This window comes from Corvus moneduloides, chromosome 5 (genome assembly GCF_009650955.1).
Source record: "Corvus moneduloides isolate bCorMon1 chromosome 5, bCorMon1.pri, whole genome shotgun sequence".
NCBI classification, from domain to species: Eukaryota; Metazoa; Chordata; class Aves; order Passeriformes; family Corvidae; genus Corvus; species Corvus moneduloides.
In genome coordinates, this window is record NC_045480.1 from 63172161 (window position 1) to 63191762 (window position 19602).

Here is a 19602-nt window from a genome sequence, read left to right on the forward strand (position 1 = left end):
ATGACCTCAGTGGGAATCTGACGTCATCCATCTTGCCACTTTACTCCCAGGAACTGGATCTCTCGGGCAGATCCCTTGACTTTGCTCCTTTTGATGGCAAAGCCGGCTTCCAGGAGAATCTGGATGATTTTCTCTCCTTTCTCAAATACTTTCTTTGCTGTGTTTCCCCCACACGATGATGTCATCGACGTACTGCAGATGTTCTGGAGCCTCACCCTTTTCCAATGCAGTCCGGATCAGTCCATGGCAAATGGTGGGACTGTGCTTCCACCCCTGGGGCAGTCGGTTCCAGGTGTATTGCACACCTTTCCAGGTGAAAGCAAATTGGGGCCTGCATTCTGCTGCCAAAGGAATGGAGAAGAAGGCATTGGCAATGTCAATAGTGGAGTACCACTTCGCTGCTTTGGACTCCAGCTCGTACTGAAGTTCCAACATGTCCGGCACAGCAGCGCTCAATGGTGGCGTGACCTCATTAAGTCCACGGTAATCCACCGTCAGTCTCCATTCTCCGCTGGACTTACGCACTGGCCATATAGGGCTGTTGAAAGGTGAATGGGCCTTGCTGACCACCCCTTGGCTCTCCAGTTTGCGAATCATCTCATGGATGGGAACCACAGAGTCTCTGTCGGTGCGGTATTGCCGACGGTGCACTGTTGCTGTGGCGATTGGTACCTGTTGTTCTTCAACTCTTAGCAGTCCCACGGCAGAGGGGTCATCTGAGAGGCCAGGCAATGTACTCAGTTGTCTGATATCTTCTGTCTCCACAGCAGCTATCCCAAAAGCCCAGCGATGTCCTTTTGGGTCCTTGAAGTACCCATTTCTGAGATAGTCTATGCCGAGAATGCACCGGGCCTCTGGGCCAGTCACGATGGGGTGTTTCTGCCACTCGTTCCCAGTTAAACTCACTTCCGCTTCCAGTACAGTCAGCTGCTGGGATCCTCCTGTCACCCCAGAAATAGAAATGGGTTCTGCTCCCACATACCTTGATGGCATCAGATTACATTGAGCGCCGGTGTCAACCAAAGCCATGTATTTTTGTGGGTCAGATGTGCCAGGCCATCGGACCCACACAGTCCAAAAGACCCGATTATCCCTTTCCTCTACCTGGCTAGAGGCAGGGCCCCTCTATTCCTGGTCATGGTGCATGTTGCTCCCTTCCGGTGAATACATTCCTGAGATCCCTTCAAGAGGATCGGTCATATTATCATTCCTATACCGTCTGGAGTTCTGTGTGTGAGAGACCAGAGCAGCGTTGACTCTAGATGAGCTTCTTGTGGTAGTTGCCCCTCTTTTTAGTTCACATACCCTGACCGCTAACCAGGAGGTGGGTTTTCCATGCCACTTACTCATGTCTTCTCCATGTTCCTGAAGGAAAAACAAGAGATTACCTCGTGGGGTGTATCCTCTCTCCCTGGTTGGGGGATGCCGGCTCCTAATGGCAGAGACTCTTGTTGGTTCTGGCGAGATGTGGTAAATCTCTTCCTTAAGTTCCTTTTTCAGTTTCTGATGGCCTTCTTCAATCAAGCTCCGGACTTGCTCAGCCGGAAGACTTGTTTCCACGGATGAGACGTGGGTGCGAAACGGGGCTGTGACAGTGTCCTCGTAAATCCTCAGTTTGTTCACCAAGCCGCCCACCCTGTCCTCACCTTCCCTCCATTGCAGCGTTGCCAGGTAATGGGAGTATATCTCTGGTTCAAGGCGTGCGAACCTCAACCACATCTGTGATGTGCACTGGACACCATCTGGGCTCTTAGGAAATCTCTTGTCTTCTGAGAAAATTATTTCCAGCACAGCCAATTCCCTCAGGCACCGGATACCTTGTTCCATTGTGCTCCATTTTCATTGGTGCACCTGGAGGTCTTCTTTACAAAGGTACCTGTCCCTTACACTTGTAAGCAGTCGCTGCCAGAAGCTGAGAGTTTCTTGGGTTCTCCCGATCCCCTGGTCAATCACCACATCCTGGGACAGAGATCCCAGTTGCCTGGCCTCACTTCCATCCAGAATGGTGTCATTGGCTGCAGCGTCCCACATGCGGAGCAGCCAGGTCAGGATAGACTCGTTTGTCTGGCGGGTGAATTCCCTCCGCAGGTCACGCAGCTCACCCAGGGATAGCGACCAAGTGATGATCTCTGGCTCTGCCTCTTCTGCTGGGTGCGAAGGTCCTGCTGCATCCTCGTCAGTCACTATGCGGACTGATTTGCTTTTTGATTTCTTCTTCTGAATGGGGGCAACTGCAATCAGTTTAGGCTGTTCTGGTTCAGTGATGGTTTGCATGGGGACGTTGACAGTGCTTTTGGTTCCTTTCTCCTCTGTGTCAGTCTGCGTAGACATGGATGCTGCTCTTTTGCATTTGGTTTCTTTCTCCTCTGTGACAGTCTGCATAGAGATGGACACTGTTGCTTTGCATTTGGTTTCTTTCTCCTCTGTGACAGTCTGCATAGAGATGGACACTGTTGCTTTGCATTTGGTTTCCTTCTCCTCTGTGACAGTCTGCATAGAGATGGACACTGTTGCTTTGCGTTTGGTTTCCTTCTCCTCTGTGACAGTCTGCGTAGACATGGACACTGTTGCTTTGCTTTTGGTTCCTTTCTTCTTTGTGACAGTCTGTATAGACATGGTGTTTGTTGCTTTGCTCCTTTTTCCCTCCTCCTCAAGCAGACGTTGCACCACACCAAGTAGTGTTTTGTTTCTAAGCATGGTGTACACAATGAAGGCCATAGAGAAAAAAAAGAATGGAACTGACAAGAAGATCATACTATCCTTAACATCCAGAGGGAACTCAATATTTTCAAAAACTGCTGTGCCTGGCTTGAAAGGCTGGAAGAAACCACTCTCTACTCCTCCCACCAGGGGCTGGGTGTGATTGTTGAAGAGATCCCAGACATAGCAGCCCCGACTAGGACAGCCAAACAAAACTTGAGTATATATTCCGAATGGTATTCATCACCTCGCAGGTTATTATGCTATAGACATAATAAACCAATAAAGCAATTCTCATACCATTCCCTGGTTTTAACAGGAGTAATATAACAGGCAGGTAGTTCCCCATGTGAGGAAAAATATAGAGAGCAAGATACAGTACCCATGTAGACAAGCTGAGCACCATGGTGAATAGGTTTCTGTTTATACAAAATTGTAATTCTGACTTTCTCTCAGAGCAAGCCCCAAACTGGGCGCCAAAATATGTACTAGTTTGAAAACAAACCAGTGGGAGGCACCAAGTCAGAATAACAATTTAATCGGGAAATTAAAGAAAGGGGAAAAAAAAACTAAAAGAAAACACTGGTTCAAACTGACAGAGTCAGGATACAACCTGAGTCCCTATTAGGCAGGGTGGTGGTAGCAGTCTGGTAGAATGGTGGCTGCAGTCCTCTGAAGCGGTGATCCTGTAGAAAAAGGGTCTGCTCTTCCTCAGAAGGTCCAGTGGTGGCTGTGTAGCTCCTGTCCTCTGGAAATCCAGTGGAAAGGGTTGTTTCTGGTGTTCAGAGTCTCAGATTATATCCAGGATGGGATGCTTGGTTCCTCCCTCTGGGTGGAGCATCTCACAATGGGGTAATGAGTCATGAGGCCAAGTGTTGATTAGGCTCATTAACAGAAGATAGTCCGGAGGGAGTTATCTCTGAGTCATGCAGCAGGACAATGGTGGGCAATTAACAGAAAGATAGTCTGGGGGGAGGAGGCAAGGAAACACTGCCCCACCTGATTTCAACAGCTCATGGGGATGGTAATAGAATATACTGCAACCCAGGACAACCGCCAATGTTTGTCGAAGCAGAATTCATATCAGGAGATGCTGTGAACTCAACATTCATTAATGTATACTTATCTGGAGACCTGTTCTCTTACCTGATTGGTAAAGGTTCATCAGCCTACAAAGCCAGATTTGCTTGCTTCCTTTAGTGAAACTTGTGTGGTTAGAGAAAAGGTCTTAATGTGACAGAGGGGAAATGCAGATAGCAGACAGGCAGACGTGGTGCAAGTCTTGCATGAGCAGCCTCCTATGAGGAATTATAAGGTAGAATTGGTTGTGAGCTGTAAAACTTGCCTGCAGAGGCACATGGCAGCACAAAGGAGCACATGGTGGCACAGAGAGGCTTGTCTCCGCCGGACCCTGGAGGGAGGAGGTGTCACACGGCAGAGCCCTACAGAGAGGAGCCCGCCGGGAGCTGACAGATGGATGAACAGCGAGTGATCACCCCATAGAAGGACATTGAGAAAATGTGTTGCTGATGTGGCAACATGGGAAAGGTCACGCCATATAAGGAAATACTGTGCTTTAGAAAAGTGTATAAAACCAGCTCCTTCCTTTGAATAAACGATTCAGATTCCCTGCTGGTCTGAGTCAGTGATTCAATCGCTGACAGCCTCCCATCCTACAGCAGTCCTGAGATGCAAAACTGCTTCTGTTTCCAGATCTCTCTGAGTGTAGCTGTAAATTACACCCAGTACAAAGCAGGTGCCCATAACGTGAGCATCAAAACTCTTCTTTTTCCTGGCCTGCAGCACATGCACATCCTAACCTAGGCTTATGCTGTAACACCCAGCCCTCTTCTCTGAGGGTTTCCAGACCCATTGCTGACACTTTACACATGTTGCATTCAATTATAATCACTTTTCACTGCCAGTCCGTGGCTCTCAGCCCAGCTTCAGAGCGCAGCCTGGAGCTGTTAACCTGTATCCAGTTGGTAACTTCTTACCTTCCTTTCACAGACTGATGTAACCATGGAAGTACTTGTAGCAGGCAAAAACATACAACACACCCAGAAAGGAAGCTAATTCTAAGAAAGAAAATATTAATATGGAGGGAAAAACAGTTAAAAAACTAAAAAATGAGGATTGCACATAGTTAACCACTCTAGTTATGTTTTCTAGTTATATTGCTTTGGGAATTTTTACAGCTACCCATAACTTGGGAAGTTATCTTGGAAAAGAATCATTCAAAAGAGATGTATGTATTCTTACACAGTCACTGAAGGAGGCTCTTCATATGGGTTTACAGATAGGGGTGGATATAGGACTGTCCAAAAATATTCAAAAGCATTCCTTCAAAAGGACATCTCAGGAACTGACAGGAATCCTAATCCCCCCCAGTCTGGTGATTATCCCACAAACAGGATAGTGGGTTGGAGCACTGTGGCTTGACCCAGCTCTGTCATTTTGTATTGTTATGGCAGTTTGTGCTAAGGGGGAGTGTTTGTTTTGGGAAGAGAATCCTATTTATGTTGTTAATAACCTGCTTTGCATTTCTATAGCAGCTTTTATCCGAGGACATGGAAGGAAGCTGTAGTGAAGTTAGCTTTTTGACCTCCCTGAGGGAAGAGTAAAAAGTCAGCTCCACTTTGTGGGAGTGTGTTTTGTTTGGTTCAGTCCCGGTCTCCCCTTTGGGTTTTGTGTTACTGTACCATCCCATTCCACCGGACCCCACGGAAGGGACTGATTGGACTTCCAAGTGCGTCCTTGGGACGCCAAGCTACCCCAGTTGTAGCAGGCTCCGTTTTAGTGAGCTGCGCTCCTGGGGAGGAGGACGGTAGCTCCACCAGCACCAGCAGAGTCATCTTCGGTGGAAATCGGGACGCCTGGAGCTTGCCTGGACACCAGCAGGTAAGTATTTCCCTGGGGGGGGAACTTACCGTAAAGCCTATCGGGGCAGTTCCTGCGTGCAGGCGGACCCACGTGAGCCGCAGTGTCGGCGGCAGAGCGAGGCGCGGCGGGCGCGGCGGGACCCGGCAGTGCCTGCCCGGTCGCGCGCAGCACGTGGTGAATGGCTTCGCACGGTACGCGGCTCGTAGGAGCCCCGGGTGGGCTGCGCAGCCCCGGGGCGAGTGTGGTCCGGTCGCCTCCGGTTTCTGGTGGGAGCTAGTGTCCAAGGGTTGGTTTATTTTTAAAGCTCCAGACATCGTGCTGTGGATTATGGGCGCAAAATTGTCCACAGCACAAAAGGGGGTATTTTTCCAAGTTGCGGGACTCCTGGAGGGGGGGGGAAACGTTTTTCTAAAGGGTGTTTAAAACGGTTCGTGCGGTGGCTGTTCCAGCACTTCCCTCAGTGCTCCCACAGTTCGGTTTTAAGTGATCCCTTTTGGAACGCCGTGGGAGCAAAATTGGCGCAATCTCAATTGGCAAAAGAAAAGGATTTAGATAAGTTTTCTTTGTTATACCTACAAATTCGGTCTGCTTTAAATCAAAAAAGGGAGAGGGAAGCACAGCCTACCCCCGGTTCCCCAGTTGCTACCCCTAAGCCTTCTCCTAAACCCGTGTCCCCTAAACCGGGCGTCCTGAAGGAAGCAAACCGCGATGCTGCGCAGGGTTGCTACCGACTCCCTGGCTTCCCTCGGGATTCTCGGCCCCCCGGCCCAGACAGTCCTGGCCAGACTGCCCGGGGCTTATCCCGTTCCCCGACTTCCCCAGTTGCTAGACCCCGTGTTCGCTTTAGTTATATTGAGAACTTAGAAAATGGATTCCCTGCCCGACGAGGACAAGATGGCGGGTGCCACATGGCAGAAACCCCCTCTTGCCCTCCCCCCGTTTCTTCATCCCAAAACCCCTTTCTCTCAAGTCCCAACCCCTTTCGTCATGACCCCTCCCAGTACCCTAACTCCTTCCACACCCAAGCTGGGTCCACCCCTGTTGCCCCTCCCACTTGTCATCAGTGCATGCCCCCGTGCTCCGCCCCTAGAAGTTGTTGTAGGTCCGTGTCTGGTTGCCACCCGCTTCCTGCTTCCGGTTCCCACGCTTGGCCTTCTGGTTCCCACGGTGAGGACCGGAACCCAGAACTGGACTCCATTCCTTCGGCCGCTCCGGTTTTTTATCAAAGGTCCAGGAGTGGGGGAATGACCCCCACCAACTGGGAACCCCTCTCCCACCAAACGATCAAAGAACTCTGCAAGGCCCAGAAGGAGTTTGGGAGAGAAAGCGAATATTTTCGCTGTCTTTTAAGGGCAAATCTCTCCGGAGCAGTAATGACGCCTTTTGATTTGCATCAGCTTTTCTCGTGCTTGCTTTCCTCAGTAGAGTTTCTGCTCTGGAAATCAGCATGGGAAAAGGAGCTCCGTCGACTCCTTCCGGTGCTTCTGCAAAGTTCGGATATGGCCATTGATGCCGACAATCAGGAAATAATGATGGACCATTTAAGTGGCGAGGGGGAATGGGCATTGGCGCCGAAGCAGGCCCAGAGTCTGCCCCTAGAGGTGCTGCAGCAGGTCAAGGAACTGGCCGGTAAGGCATTCCTTGGCCTGAGACCGGATGCGCCCGTAGAAAGTTACTCACGGGTCTGTCAGCAACCCACTGAATCGTTCTTAAGGTTTGTGGAGCGATTAACCCGAGCTGTAGAGTTGCAGGTTAAGCAGCCGGTGGCCAGAGAGGAGGTCATCACAGAGATGGCAATGATCAACGCCAACCCGCAGTGCAAGGCGGCCATCCTGAGCCTCCCCCTGGACCCTCCACCGACGATACAGGCGATGTTAGAGGTTTGCGCTGTGAAGGCGCCACACCTACAACCTGCCGGCTCGGATAAGCAGCGATCCCGGGGAACGATTTCGGTGGGAACAGCAACACACCATACTGCTGCGGACCAGAAGAGGACCGCGGGCGGAAGCAACAGACCACCTCCAGCAAAGAACAGCCAGAAGCGGCCTCAACAGCAGACCAAGAACACCTGCTTCCTCTGCGACCAGCCCAGGCATTGGACCAAAGATTGTCCACTCAAGAGACAGTTTTATCAATTTAAAAGAGAACAAGGGTCAGGGGGGCTTGAGGGCCGGGAACAAAAAAAACTGAATGAGGAGCACGCGCCCACCCCACGTGAAGACAAAAAAGGGACGGGACGCGAGGGGGAGGAGGGACAGGGGAGGGCAGGTAGCGATGACACAAAATCACTGGATATGACACTTCAGCCAAACTTGACTTCCTTTTCTGACGGTTCTTTCAGGTTGCAGCTGTTGACACCGCTCCTCCTGAGGAATAGCGAGTGGCACGCCGCACCGGTGAGCACCGGTGGTGAGCTGGGGGCGGGAGATCAGAGCCCTGACAGGTATGTCATCGTCGGAGATGTTAACTGCACACCACCCGAGATTGAAGTCGCTCCGGGGCTAATGACATCTAGTCCCGAAGGACCCGTTCTCTGGCTGCGCTGTGTCCGTCCACCTCTGTTTCTGCCCAGAGGGCAGATGGTCGCCCAGGCTATCCGTGCAGGAGGGCCACACCCAGTGGTGTGTGCCACTCATGTAATAGGGAAAGGGAAGCCGAGGGTAGACTGTAAAATCAACAGAGGGGAAGAAGTCCTTCACCTCAAGGGACTTCCGGACACAGGGGCAGATGTGACGATCATTCCCACACAGGAATGGCCGGCACATTGGGAACTGCAAAACGTGGCAGGGCACGTAGAAGGTGTTGGGGGCATCCAATTGGCAAAACAGTCTAAAAGCGTCGTACAAATTAAGGGGCCGAGCGGACAATTGGCCAATATACGTCTGTTCGTATTGGATTACAAGGAACCCCTCTTGGGGAGAGACCTCATGCAGCAGTGGGGAGTCACTATTGACATTCCCGACCCCCCACAGAATTTTTGCGCAGTGGTCACTGAGGAGCGCCCTACCCAGAAACTGACATGGAAAACGGACCGTCCAGTGTGGGTAGAACAGTGGCCGCTCTACGGTGAGAAATTAGAGGCGCTTGAGAAGCTCGTGGAGGAGCAGCTCAGGAAGGGGAATATCATGGAAACCAACAGCCCCTGGAATTCCCCTGTCTTTGTAATTAAAAAACCTAACAAAGACAAATGGTGGCTCCTCCAGGACCTTCGCCAAACTAATGATGAAATTGAGGACATGGGCTCTCTCCAACCAGGGATGCCGTCCCCGACGATGCTTCCCCAAAATTGGAATTTGGCCGTGATTGACATTAGAGATTGTTTTTTCCAAATTCCTCTACACCCTGACGATGCCCCACGTTTCACCTTCTCGGTTCCGGTCATCAACCGAGAAGCCCCAAGAAAGAGATATCATTGGAAGGTGTTGCCACAGGGCATGAAGAACAGCCTGACCATCTGCCAATGGTATGTCTCTTCCTTGCTTGCCCCAGTTCGCACAGCCGCAAAGGAGGCCATCATCCTTCATTACATGGATGATGTCCTCATGTGAGCCCCCGATGATGACATGCTTGCGAGTGTGCTTGACCTGACAATCGGAGCATTGGTTGCTGCAGGGTTCGAGCTCCAAAGTGAAAAAATTCAAAGGATGCCACCTTGGAAATACCTGGGTCTTGAAATTACCAAGCGGACCATTGTGCTGCAAAAATTGGCAATTCAAACAGATATTAAGACATTGGCGGATGTCCACAAACTGTGTGGGTCCTTAAACTGGGTAAGGCCATGGCTGGGTCTGTCTAATCAAGACCTAGCCCCCCTTCTCGATTTGTTGAAAGGGGGAGAGGAGCTTAGTTCTCCCCGGATGCTTACCCCAGAGGCACGAACAGCCTTGGAGAAGGTGCAACACCTGATGTCCACCAGGCAAGCAAGCAGGTATAGACCTGACTTGCCATTTAAGTTCATCATCCTGGGTAATCTGCCACACCTGCACGGCGTTGTCTTCCAATGGGAAGACAAGAGGAAGAGCAAGGAGGACCAGGACCAGAGGGACCCCCTCTTGATAATAGAGTGGGTCTTCCTCAGTCATCACAGGTCCAAAAGGATGACTAAGCCACAAGAGCTGATGGCGGAACTGATCCGGAAGGCTAGAGTCTGGATCAGGGAACTATCAGGGTGTGACTTTGATTGCATTCACGTACCAATCAGGACACAAACGGGCCAAATTACCAAGGCAATGTTGGAGAGCTTGCTTCATGATTGTGAAGCCTTGCAATTTGCTCTGGAAGGTTACACAGGCCAAATTTCTCTACATAGGCCGGCCCACAAAATTTTCAATTCGGAAGTTCAATTCGAATTAAGCACAAAGAGTGTTCGGAGCAAGGAACCTTTAAAGGCCTTGACCGTTTTTACTGACGCGTCTGGGGCGTCTCACAAGTCAGTCATGACTTGGAAAAACCCCCAAACTCAGCGGTGGGAGGCTGATATTAAAGAGGTGGAAGGATCACCTCAAGTCGCTGAGTTAGACGCAGTTGTCAGGGATTTTGAAAGGTTTCCCAAACCCCTAAATTTAGTTACCGACTCCGCATATGTTGCAGGAGGAGTCTCCAGAGCCGAGTATGCCATCTTACAAGAGGTCTCCAACACGGCTTTATATGAGTTGCTCTCTAAATTGGTTAACCTAGTCTCCCACCGAGAGCAACCCTATTACGTGATGCACGTTAGGTCACACACGGACCTGCCCGGGTTCATCGCGGAAGGCAACAGGAAGGCAGATGCCCTTGCTGCACCAGCCGCGATGGCCCCGATCCCAGATGTATTTGGGCAGGCCAAAATTAGCCATCAGCTGTTCCATCAAAACGCACCTGCCCTGGTCCGGCAGTTCAATCTGGAGCATGACCAGGCCAGAGCGATCATGGCTGCGTGTCCAGAATGTCATCAATTAGCTCTTCCCGCCATTGGCACCGGCATTAACCCCCGTGGACTCAGTAGTTGCGAGGTGTGGCAGATGGACGTGACACATGTTGCTTCATTCGGCAGAATGAAGTATGTACATGTGTCAGTGGACACCTTCTCCGGAGCCGTCTTTGCTTCTGCCCACGCAGGGGAAAGGGCTAGCGATGTCGGAAGGCACCAAAGTCATCAAAACGGACAATGGCCCTGCGTATTCATCCAAGGAGTTCAGGGGCTTCCTGCAGCAATGGGGAATAGAACATAAGACGGGCATCCCCTATTCCCTGACAGGTCAAGCAATAGTCGAGAAGGCTCACCAAAATATCAAGAGGATGCTACAAAGGCAAAGGTCCTCAAAGAAATTAGAATCCCCAGCTGTCAGGCTCTCAAGGGCACTGTTCACACTAAACTCCCTCAACTGTGCCTTTGAGAACCTGAATCCATCGATCGTGCGGCACTTCAGGCAGTCTCAGCAGCTGCAAATGAAAGAAAGGCCTCCGGTGTTGGTTAAAGACCCGGAGACTCGGGAAATACAGGGGCCTCATGAACTAGTTACATGGGGGAAGGGATATGCATGCATATCCACCCCCGAGGGCCCCAGGTGGATCCCATCAAAATGGGTGAAACCGTGTATTTCCCAGCCCACTGGAGGAAGGAATCAAGCACCCCCTAAAACCGGGGTGGGTTAATCCTACACCCCTTTGGACCCTAAGTTCGCCCCCAGGTATTCTTCCCAATTTTAATATTCTTCCTTTTGAGTTTCTTTCTAGTTTAGAGACTACAGAAATGGATCCTGCACCGTCCATCCGAGCCGTCGCCAGAAGCCTGCAGCTTGTTGTCATCCTGCAGCTGCTCCCATGGCCTGCGTCGCCGTGGATAGTTCCCCAACAGGCAGCAAACATGTGGTCAGTCCTGGCGCAAACCATGGGCCAAGACCACATATGTTTACATCAAGGGCAGAGAATATCCACAGACAAGATGCAGGCCATGGTGATGCAAATTCGGAAAGAAACTGGTGACTGGCTCGGCGACATCTTCAGCAAATGGGGACTATCCGGATGGGCAGGATCTGTTTTCCGACCTGGACTGATTTTTCTTTTTGTTTTGTTGGTTGCCCTAATTTTGTTCGGACTCCTCAAGAGAATGTTAGTAAAGTTGATTACAAGCTCCCCCTCCCCTACGGATATTGACCGAGCCGAGGTACTCCCGGATGCAGAGACCCTGCAAGAACCGGAGCTCGAACCTACGGCTCCTGAGTTGCAAGAGTTCGAGGTCTTTTATCCAGACTCTGAATATTACCCCCAGCCGAACTTTAAACCATCTTAAAAAACAAAAAAGGGGGAGATGTGGGAGTGTGTTTTGTTTGGTTCAGTCCAGGTCTCCCCTTTGGGTTTCGTGTTACTGTACCATCCCAGTTTATACCCTCCTGGTTTCGTGTTCATAACCCTGCTTTCTCTATTTGTCTCCTCCCAGACCCCTGCCAATCTCTCCGTCACCCCTCCCAAGCTTCCAGAAAGCTCTGGCAGGGGCGTCGAGTGATTGGTCTTGGGGGGAGGATCCCTCCCTTCCTTTCCCAGGATAGGTTCCCTTGTGTGTCCCTCATCCCGCAGACCCATCCTTCTCCTTCCCTGATTCGATGCCGTTGTCATCCCTCCCCTGTCGCCACCCTCCCATAAAACCCCTGGCAGGCGCGCTCAGGGTTGCTCATTGCTGGACACCCCCGGGGGGCGAGGTCCCCTGTTCGGAGACACAATAAACCTTCCGGATTTCATCCACAATTGAGCCTGCCTCCTTCTTCCACCACCTGCCTCTATTGCCGCGGTCCTGTGGAAGGACCCACGAGCCAGACCTCTGGTCTCCCGGATTCTGGAGGCTGGCCCCTGCAGCCTGCTGCGTCCAGAGCTGACCGGGCAAAGTGGGAACTGCTCCAAAAAGGACGCAGAGGCACCACTTGATAGATGGAGTAGTGTATGGAGATCAGTTGTATTACCCAGGACTAAGCAGCACTTGTTAATTTTGTGGTTTTAAACTCTGTGCGTATATTATAGAGGACAGCTTTCACTGTGTGCTGGATTAACTCCTGTAAACATACCTGTGGGACATAGCTGAAACATTACTTCAAGGGGAGGTTATAATAATCTTTCATTTCTTTCATGTGACAGCACCTGTGTTGCTGGCTAGCAGCTGTGATCTTCCCTGATTCAAGTGTCTGTCTACGAGCACATGTATTATTTCCTATCAAATTTGCTGATTTAAGTGGTGCTTCTTTGGATTTACAGTGGATTTATAGTGGAGATGAGACTGTAAGAGAGCCCCAAACAAAAAATTACTGATTTGGAGCAAAGAGAAAATGAAGAAGTTGTTTAGGAAGGAGTGATGGACATGAGCTAGTTATCCTTTCCCCAGCACACACACTTCATGCTTCTAAAACATTACCTGGGAAATGGTTAATAAAGGAGAATGCAAAGGTTAGGCTGTCACAAGTTCTAGCTCTATGAGAACTCCTTGGTTTGCAGAGAGAAGGGAAAGCTGTTGGGGCTCTATGAAATGCCATGGGGACTTCAGTGTCACTGAGCGTTCTTCTAGGAAGGCTGTGTTAAGGTAATGCAATTAAAAGAAGGGAAAAAGATGTCTACAGTCAATTAGTTCCTGATAATGCTAACATTTTAAAAAGTTATGTAAAACTTCTCAGTCCAAGATAAAAGCAGAAAGTGTTTACCTTGACTGAAAAACATCCTGCAGTCCAGAGGTCAGTCAGGAATAACGGGTAAAACTCCACACAGTTTTGTCTGCAGAATAAATTTGAAAGAACATTGGTCCCGAAAGGTGGGATTTTCAAGGAGAGTCAGCTTTGGCCTTGTTTTGTTGCCACTGAAGTTAATGCTGTCATATCCAGTGGGAGTACAGTCAAGCCAGCATTAGGTACTCTTAAAATTTCTCATTTTTGAAATCTCTGATATAAACTGTTTAAAATATTTTCCTGGCATTTAAACTTAGGCAAAGATCTGGATCCCAGCTACATGGAAATAAATAGGACAAATAATCCTCAATCAAGTGCCTGTGCAGCAGAGATAGGCTGAAATTCCAGTTCATTGATGTGATGTTAATCACTTATCTTCACACTTGGTATGCAAGTTTTGTGGGTCAGCATTCCTGGGACTGCCAGAGGAATTTGGATTACTCTGCTGAGGTCAGCTGCCTTTATGAAGGCACAGGCAGCACATCATAGATTTTCTTATGGCAAAGACCATAACACCTTTATTTGTGGACATCAGTTTTCCCACCAATATATTGTTGGGGTATCTTTTCTCAGTTGCTCTGAATTAATTTCTTTTTAAGGAATTAGGCAAAATTCTGTGTCTAATGAATCATGTTATCTAACAAGTTGTCTAATGCATATTATGTCTCATTATTGTTATCCACTACAACTACAGTTACAGCAGATGAGATTGCTTGAAATAAATATAAATAATTTTGGACAGGGTCATTAGTTAATCACCAACTGAAGCCCTTTAGGAAAACAATCTTCTTAGATAGGATATTCTACCATTATCCACTGCAGACGCAGGTTTTCTTTGCTCATCTTCATCTGTGGTGTTAGCCACAGCCCAAGAACTGACAGCACAGCTTGCTAGATCCAGAACATCTGAATTCCCTAGGTTACAATCAGTTGGATCTGAGACCCCAGTTAAGTTTGGGTAATCTGATTGCCTAGTTTGATCAGAATTTGAGCAGTGACTTTGAAATGAGCTGGACTTACCCTATTATTATTATTAAAATAATAGCTGAACCATTTGAAAAACCATCTGTTCTATCAGTTTTTTTTTTTTTTTTAAGCAAAAGATGCAAAGAAAAGGTGACTTTTTAAGAGAAAGTTTTTGCTTCTTTTCAGGACTGAATTGTTATTCACTGCCACCACCTTAATGATCTCCAGATTTAGTGTGCATTAATTGTTCTGTGAAATTCTGGAGCTCCAGTGACAGCCGGGGTATGACCTTGTGCTTCATTCTTAATTTCCCCACCAGCCAAGCAAAATGACCTGCAAGCCAAAATTAGGGCTCACATATGAGCCCTGCACAGAGTTCTTTGGTTCAGTTGCATCTCTGACACATAATTTTTTTTTTGGAGGTCATTGTTCTTCAACTTTTTCCAGAGAAAGACCAATATTACACAAACTAGTTTTTCCTTACAGAAGTTTAGACTTTATCTTCAAGAGTGACATTCGAGTTGGACTTGATGATTGATCCTTCTGGATCCCTTCCAACTCAGCACTTTCTGTGATGCATGGGGAAGGGGGAAAATTGTTACTTTAGAAATATATTCTTTTTTTTTTTTTGCATTTGCTGCACTAGCTATGGCTTAAATATCCTTGTGCCTCATCTGGATCCTAGAACCATACCGCCCTGGGGTGCTGCTTAGTCATACTATAGTGGCCCCAGCGGTGCCTCAGTAACCAAACTGCACTGGTGGAGGTCACTGCCCCACCGGCTTGAATGACATATGGTCATTTTTGTTTAGTGACACTAAAAGCTATGAGGCTTTGAAGTATGGGGCAGCATTACAGTCTTTGGAAACAAAAATCTGGTAGCTGCCTTTTTAAAGTTTTTTAGCCATAACTTATAGTGCATGATTTTTCATCTGTCTTGGACTCTCAAAATTCAGTCTGTTGAAAAGAGCAAAGAGAGTTGCAACCGGGGAGGCTGTAGCCTGTTCCTTGCTCTCCAACTGATCTGCTGGAGAGCTCTGAGAGTTATCTGTTGGAAAACCTATGCTGTTTACCCTCTACTGACTGGAGCTGATAGTACTTTCCTGTCTTGTAAAAAGCACTTTTTAGAACAGAGGTAGTGGCATGAAAAGAAGAGATTATTCACTGTACAGTGACTAAATTCCAGTCATTTACCAAAAACCGCCAAACCAATCACACACTCCCCCTACAATTCTGACCAGCATTTTAAGATTACATCTCACATATATATGCACACCTCATTTTACTGATGCCCTCATTGCAGAAGTCTCCCCCTGAAAGCTGAACAGAGGCTGTCACAGGGACAAAAGGAAATACACAGCAATTTGCTATATGCAGCAGAGCTATTGGGAAACATCCTGTTCATCTTTTAAATTCCCTGGGTACCTGGAGTTAGTATTATTATTATCGCCAAGATATTTTCCTGGCCATGTTGTAGCCACCCTGTATGAGAAGCTCACTGCCTACCTTGTACCTAATCTACCTGGATCCAGAAACCAGGCACCCACCTGAGCCCACTAAAAACACTTGTCTAAGGGGGGAGCCTAGGACATACCTTCCGTATTGCCTTGTGGGATCAGTGGCAGTAAAATACAGCTAGAGATATTAGTGATGCTGCCCTGTGCATCTCTGATGTCTTAGCCTTGTGGCTTGGACCTTGTTTGCCTTTACCTCAAAAAAACATTTTCCAAGCTGTCTTCTCCCCACATAAGCAATCACAAGCCATGTTCAAGTGACCTCTTAACCTTTCTCTCCAGAGAGCAGTCAGGGCAGCTCAGCTATCTCTCTATAAGGCCGGTTTACAGGACCCTTCTTTGTATTTGTATCCAGCAAGACCCCCTCTGCTCCCACAGGTCTGACCTGATTGGTCAAAGTGGTAGGTGATCTGTAGAGTTCTGTGCAATGGCATTTTTAGCCAGCAATGTGTTCCTCATTTTCTGACTGCACAGAGCCATTCAAGGCATACAATCAGTCTGGGAGCAGGTTTTTCTACTGAGGAACTAAGGCAAGCCAAGGCAGCTCACTGCATCCAAAGCAGTTTTTTAAAAAAAAACCTTCAATGGATGCTGGACAAAATAAACTTACTGAGGGAGATGAGAAGATTAAGGCACTGTAGGACCAAATCATCTTTGTTTGTTCAGTACAATTAACCAAAGCAAATCATCAAGGCTATGGTTTATCAGCTGTAGCGCCATTTGCCCTCGCTACTGGTCAGGCAGCAAGGCTCTGGTTTGAGGGACACAGGAGACTCTGATTATCCACATCGTCATCCACAGGTGAGCCTGGTGTGCAGAACAAGACAGATGCCAACCAGGGATGTGAAAACCACTCAGGAGAGGAATAATCACTGTGGGTTTTGTTAACTGCATAGGAGTTGCCTTTTAGTTCCCCCCTGGTGAATGGGAAGTAGCAGTGTAACTCCAAATTTACATTTTGTGCTGATGGTTTAACAAGAGCTAGAGTAAATAAAGCAGTGAAGCAGGAATAAGTAAAGATTTTCATAGCTTTTCTTACCCCTGTATCAAGTTGTTAAATTCTAACAGGCTAAATTAAATTGACTGAGGTAGTTACAAAGTATGCTTGACTAGTCTTTGCATGCCTTTTTTTTGCTTTCATCTTCAGGTGGCATTAATGGTTACTGAGCCAATGCCTTTACTCTGAAAACATGGGACAAAACAGGCTTTCAAGGAATATTACTCTCAAATATTTTATATGTTTAAAAAGCCTGTAGAGAAGCTGCTACCTGTATCACAGTGTATGATAGTGTCAGGAAAATTAATCCACAATGTCAGAGGTTTATGTCCAAAAAGGAGACAAAGGAGTCCTGTAACTTTATTCGAAGAAAGGGAGAGGCCATGGGGCATTTCCCCTGGGGTCCCTCAAATTTTTGGAGGACGCAGCCTCCTTTCTATCCTAATTTCCCAACCTCATTTCCCTCTCTCTTTCCCCATTGGCTGAGGTACTTGAGAGGTACAGACTCCCTGAAACCCCTAAGACTCCCTTCTAATGTATAACCCCCTCTTTATTTTAATTCTTACGGAATTTATGGTTCTTCTCCTTGTTTCTTTCATCTCTCAATATCCAATTTCATTTATCAGCAGACCTATAGTTTATTTGTAAAGACAAATCTCTTTCTTTCCATTCATCAGTCAGTGGAATCTTTCCCATTGTTTCTTTTATCTCTCAGTACTAGTTTCATCTTCCAGCAGGCCCACAGTTTGTAAAGACAAGTCCCTCATTCCTTCCAATAGTGCATATTAATTTGCACGGCCTGGCCTAACAACCTGTAAAAAACCAATCAATCCAACCAAACCAATTACTTTTTAATAATGTCTTCCTAGGTCCTGAAATTAGTAAAAATTAATTTTAAAGTGACTAGTTCAGAGACATCCTTCAAATTAGAGGAGTAGCGGGACTCCTGTGTCCCTGCCCTGCTCTTTTCTGTATCAATGAGTGGGATTGACTCTGCTCTTTTTTTGGATTCTCTTGTTTTCCCATCAGTCTATAAAACACTAATCTCTCATCAAATCTCAAATGCTTAAAACTAGATTCATAACTGGAAACCAGTTCCTGCATTGTTTCTGCTCCTTCTTTCTACCCTCGAGCATTTCTTGCACAACTTAATCTTCAACTGACCTGATTCTTTGAAAAACTCCTGGTTCTGAGACACTAAATCTTGTACCTCTGATGGCTGCTAAGTGAAGCAGGACTTCCATCACTGTTCCAGGGAGGTTGTATTGCCCATTATCACCTTTCTAAGTGTCATAGGTTAGCAAGCATAGTCCCGGAAGGGATGTCCTTGCTAAGGGGTGCTTACAGCTTCCTCTGGGACCTGATAGAACCTATCAGCTGGCCAGTTTGAATATGGACAATTCTCTAAGTCACTTAAAATTGAGACCGCCTCTGTGATACGCCCTTAAGAATAGACAGACTCCCCCCCAGCTCTCTCTCTCTCATTTCCGGCACTGGGACAGGTGGCTGCGGGGCCGGAGCAGCGGGGCCCAGTGGGCCTGGCCCAGGCCCTGCTCAGGCCAGGCCGGGCCAGGCCACAGCCATCCTGAAGCCATGGGCCTGTACCATCCGTGGAACCCCCCCCACTGCCTTGCCGTGGGCAGCCGGAGCAGCTTGTCTCTCCCCACCTCTCCACTGTGATAAGAAAAATTCCAGCTGCAAGGCCGAGGTGAGATTAACCCTTTTATTGCTGTGAAGAGCTCAAAACCTGAGGGAAGAGAGAGAGGAGATGCTTAAAGCTGAAATTCTGTTGTGAAGCTATGATATATCAGAGTATCCCGTTGTAATTTCATGAAGATATGGGGGGTGGAGTGTTCAGCTCGTAAGCAAAAGCACCTGCGCTGAGATAGGCAGATGCTGACGCAGCTGTAATTTCATGAGAAGTTTGGACAGGGAGAGATGGAAGCGATGAGGACTTTTGCTCCAAACAGGAAAGGAGAAAACCTCAGTTCCTAGAGATGGACCAGATGAGGACTTTTGCTCCAAATGGGAAAGGAGAAAACCTCAGTTCCTAGAGATGCTCCCAGAGATAGTCCTAACGATGAAGATGATGAAGACCCTTTGCTCCCAGGGAAGGAGAAGGGCCTCTGTTTTTTGTTTCTGAACGGCTCAACCTTAAAATTGTACCCCAAAAAACTTCAAGAGTGGACCCTCGAAAGCAGTTGCGGGAAAAGCTGCAAGTCGGGGAAAGGGACTCACATGCGAGCAGAGAGACTCCTCTTCCTAAATGGACTGAACAATATTTGGAAGTGGGTGGCTGTCTCGTTGTGACAATGTTTTCATAGCACGAGTAAGAAGAGACTTCTCTTTCTAAATGGACTGAACAAGGTTATTATGGAAGTGGTAAACAGACTGAACATCTTAAGGGTTGTCTTTTTACATTGTCAGTAGGAGAAGGGAGGAAGGTGGGGGGGAGGAGGAGAGCTCTGAAGGTGTTATAATTTTTTTTCCCTTCTTTTAGGTCTGTTAATAAACTTCTCTATATTCTTTCAAGTTTGGTGCCTGCTTTGCGTTTCTCCTAATTCTTATCTCACAGAAGATAAACAGTAATGAGTATCTTGGACCAAACCACTACACTAAGTCAGGACTGGAGGCTCAGCAGAATAAACAGAAGAGCAAACAGAGCACTGAGTGCTCTGCATGTTGTATTTAGTTTACAGGAAAAGGTCACAGGCTGGGCTTCTCCTTTTACATGAACTGGTTATAACACATGCTTGCAGTTCTGGTTTCACAACATTCATCTGAATTCCCATGAATTAGTCTGTGTTGGGTTGCCCATGCTAGAAAGCTGCAATAGTTAAATCAGGTCAGCTGGTCA

General features: G+C 47.9%; 1 protein-coding gene across 1 annotated transcript in view; it reads right to left on the reverse strand.

Moving 5' to 3' along the window:
- The window catches only part of MGST2 (microsomal glutathione S-transferase 2), a 40449-nt gene that overhangs the window by 5242 nt on the left and 15605 nt on the right, over window positions 1–19602 (reverse strand). The window contains 6 exon segments of the mRNA XM_032110417.1: window positions 4698–4716; window positions 4719–4868; window positions 9035–9167; window positions 10314–10463; window positions 14474–14517; window positions 14520–14567. Of these exon segments, the coding sequence (XP_031966308.1) occupies window positions 4698–4716; window positions 4719–4868; window positions 9035–9167; window positions 10314–10463; window positions 14474–14517; window positions 14520–14567 (544 nt within the window).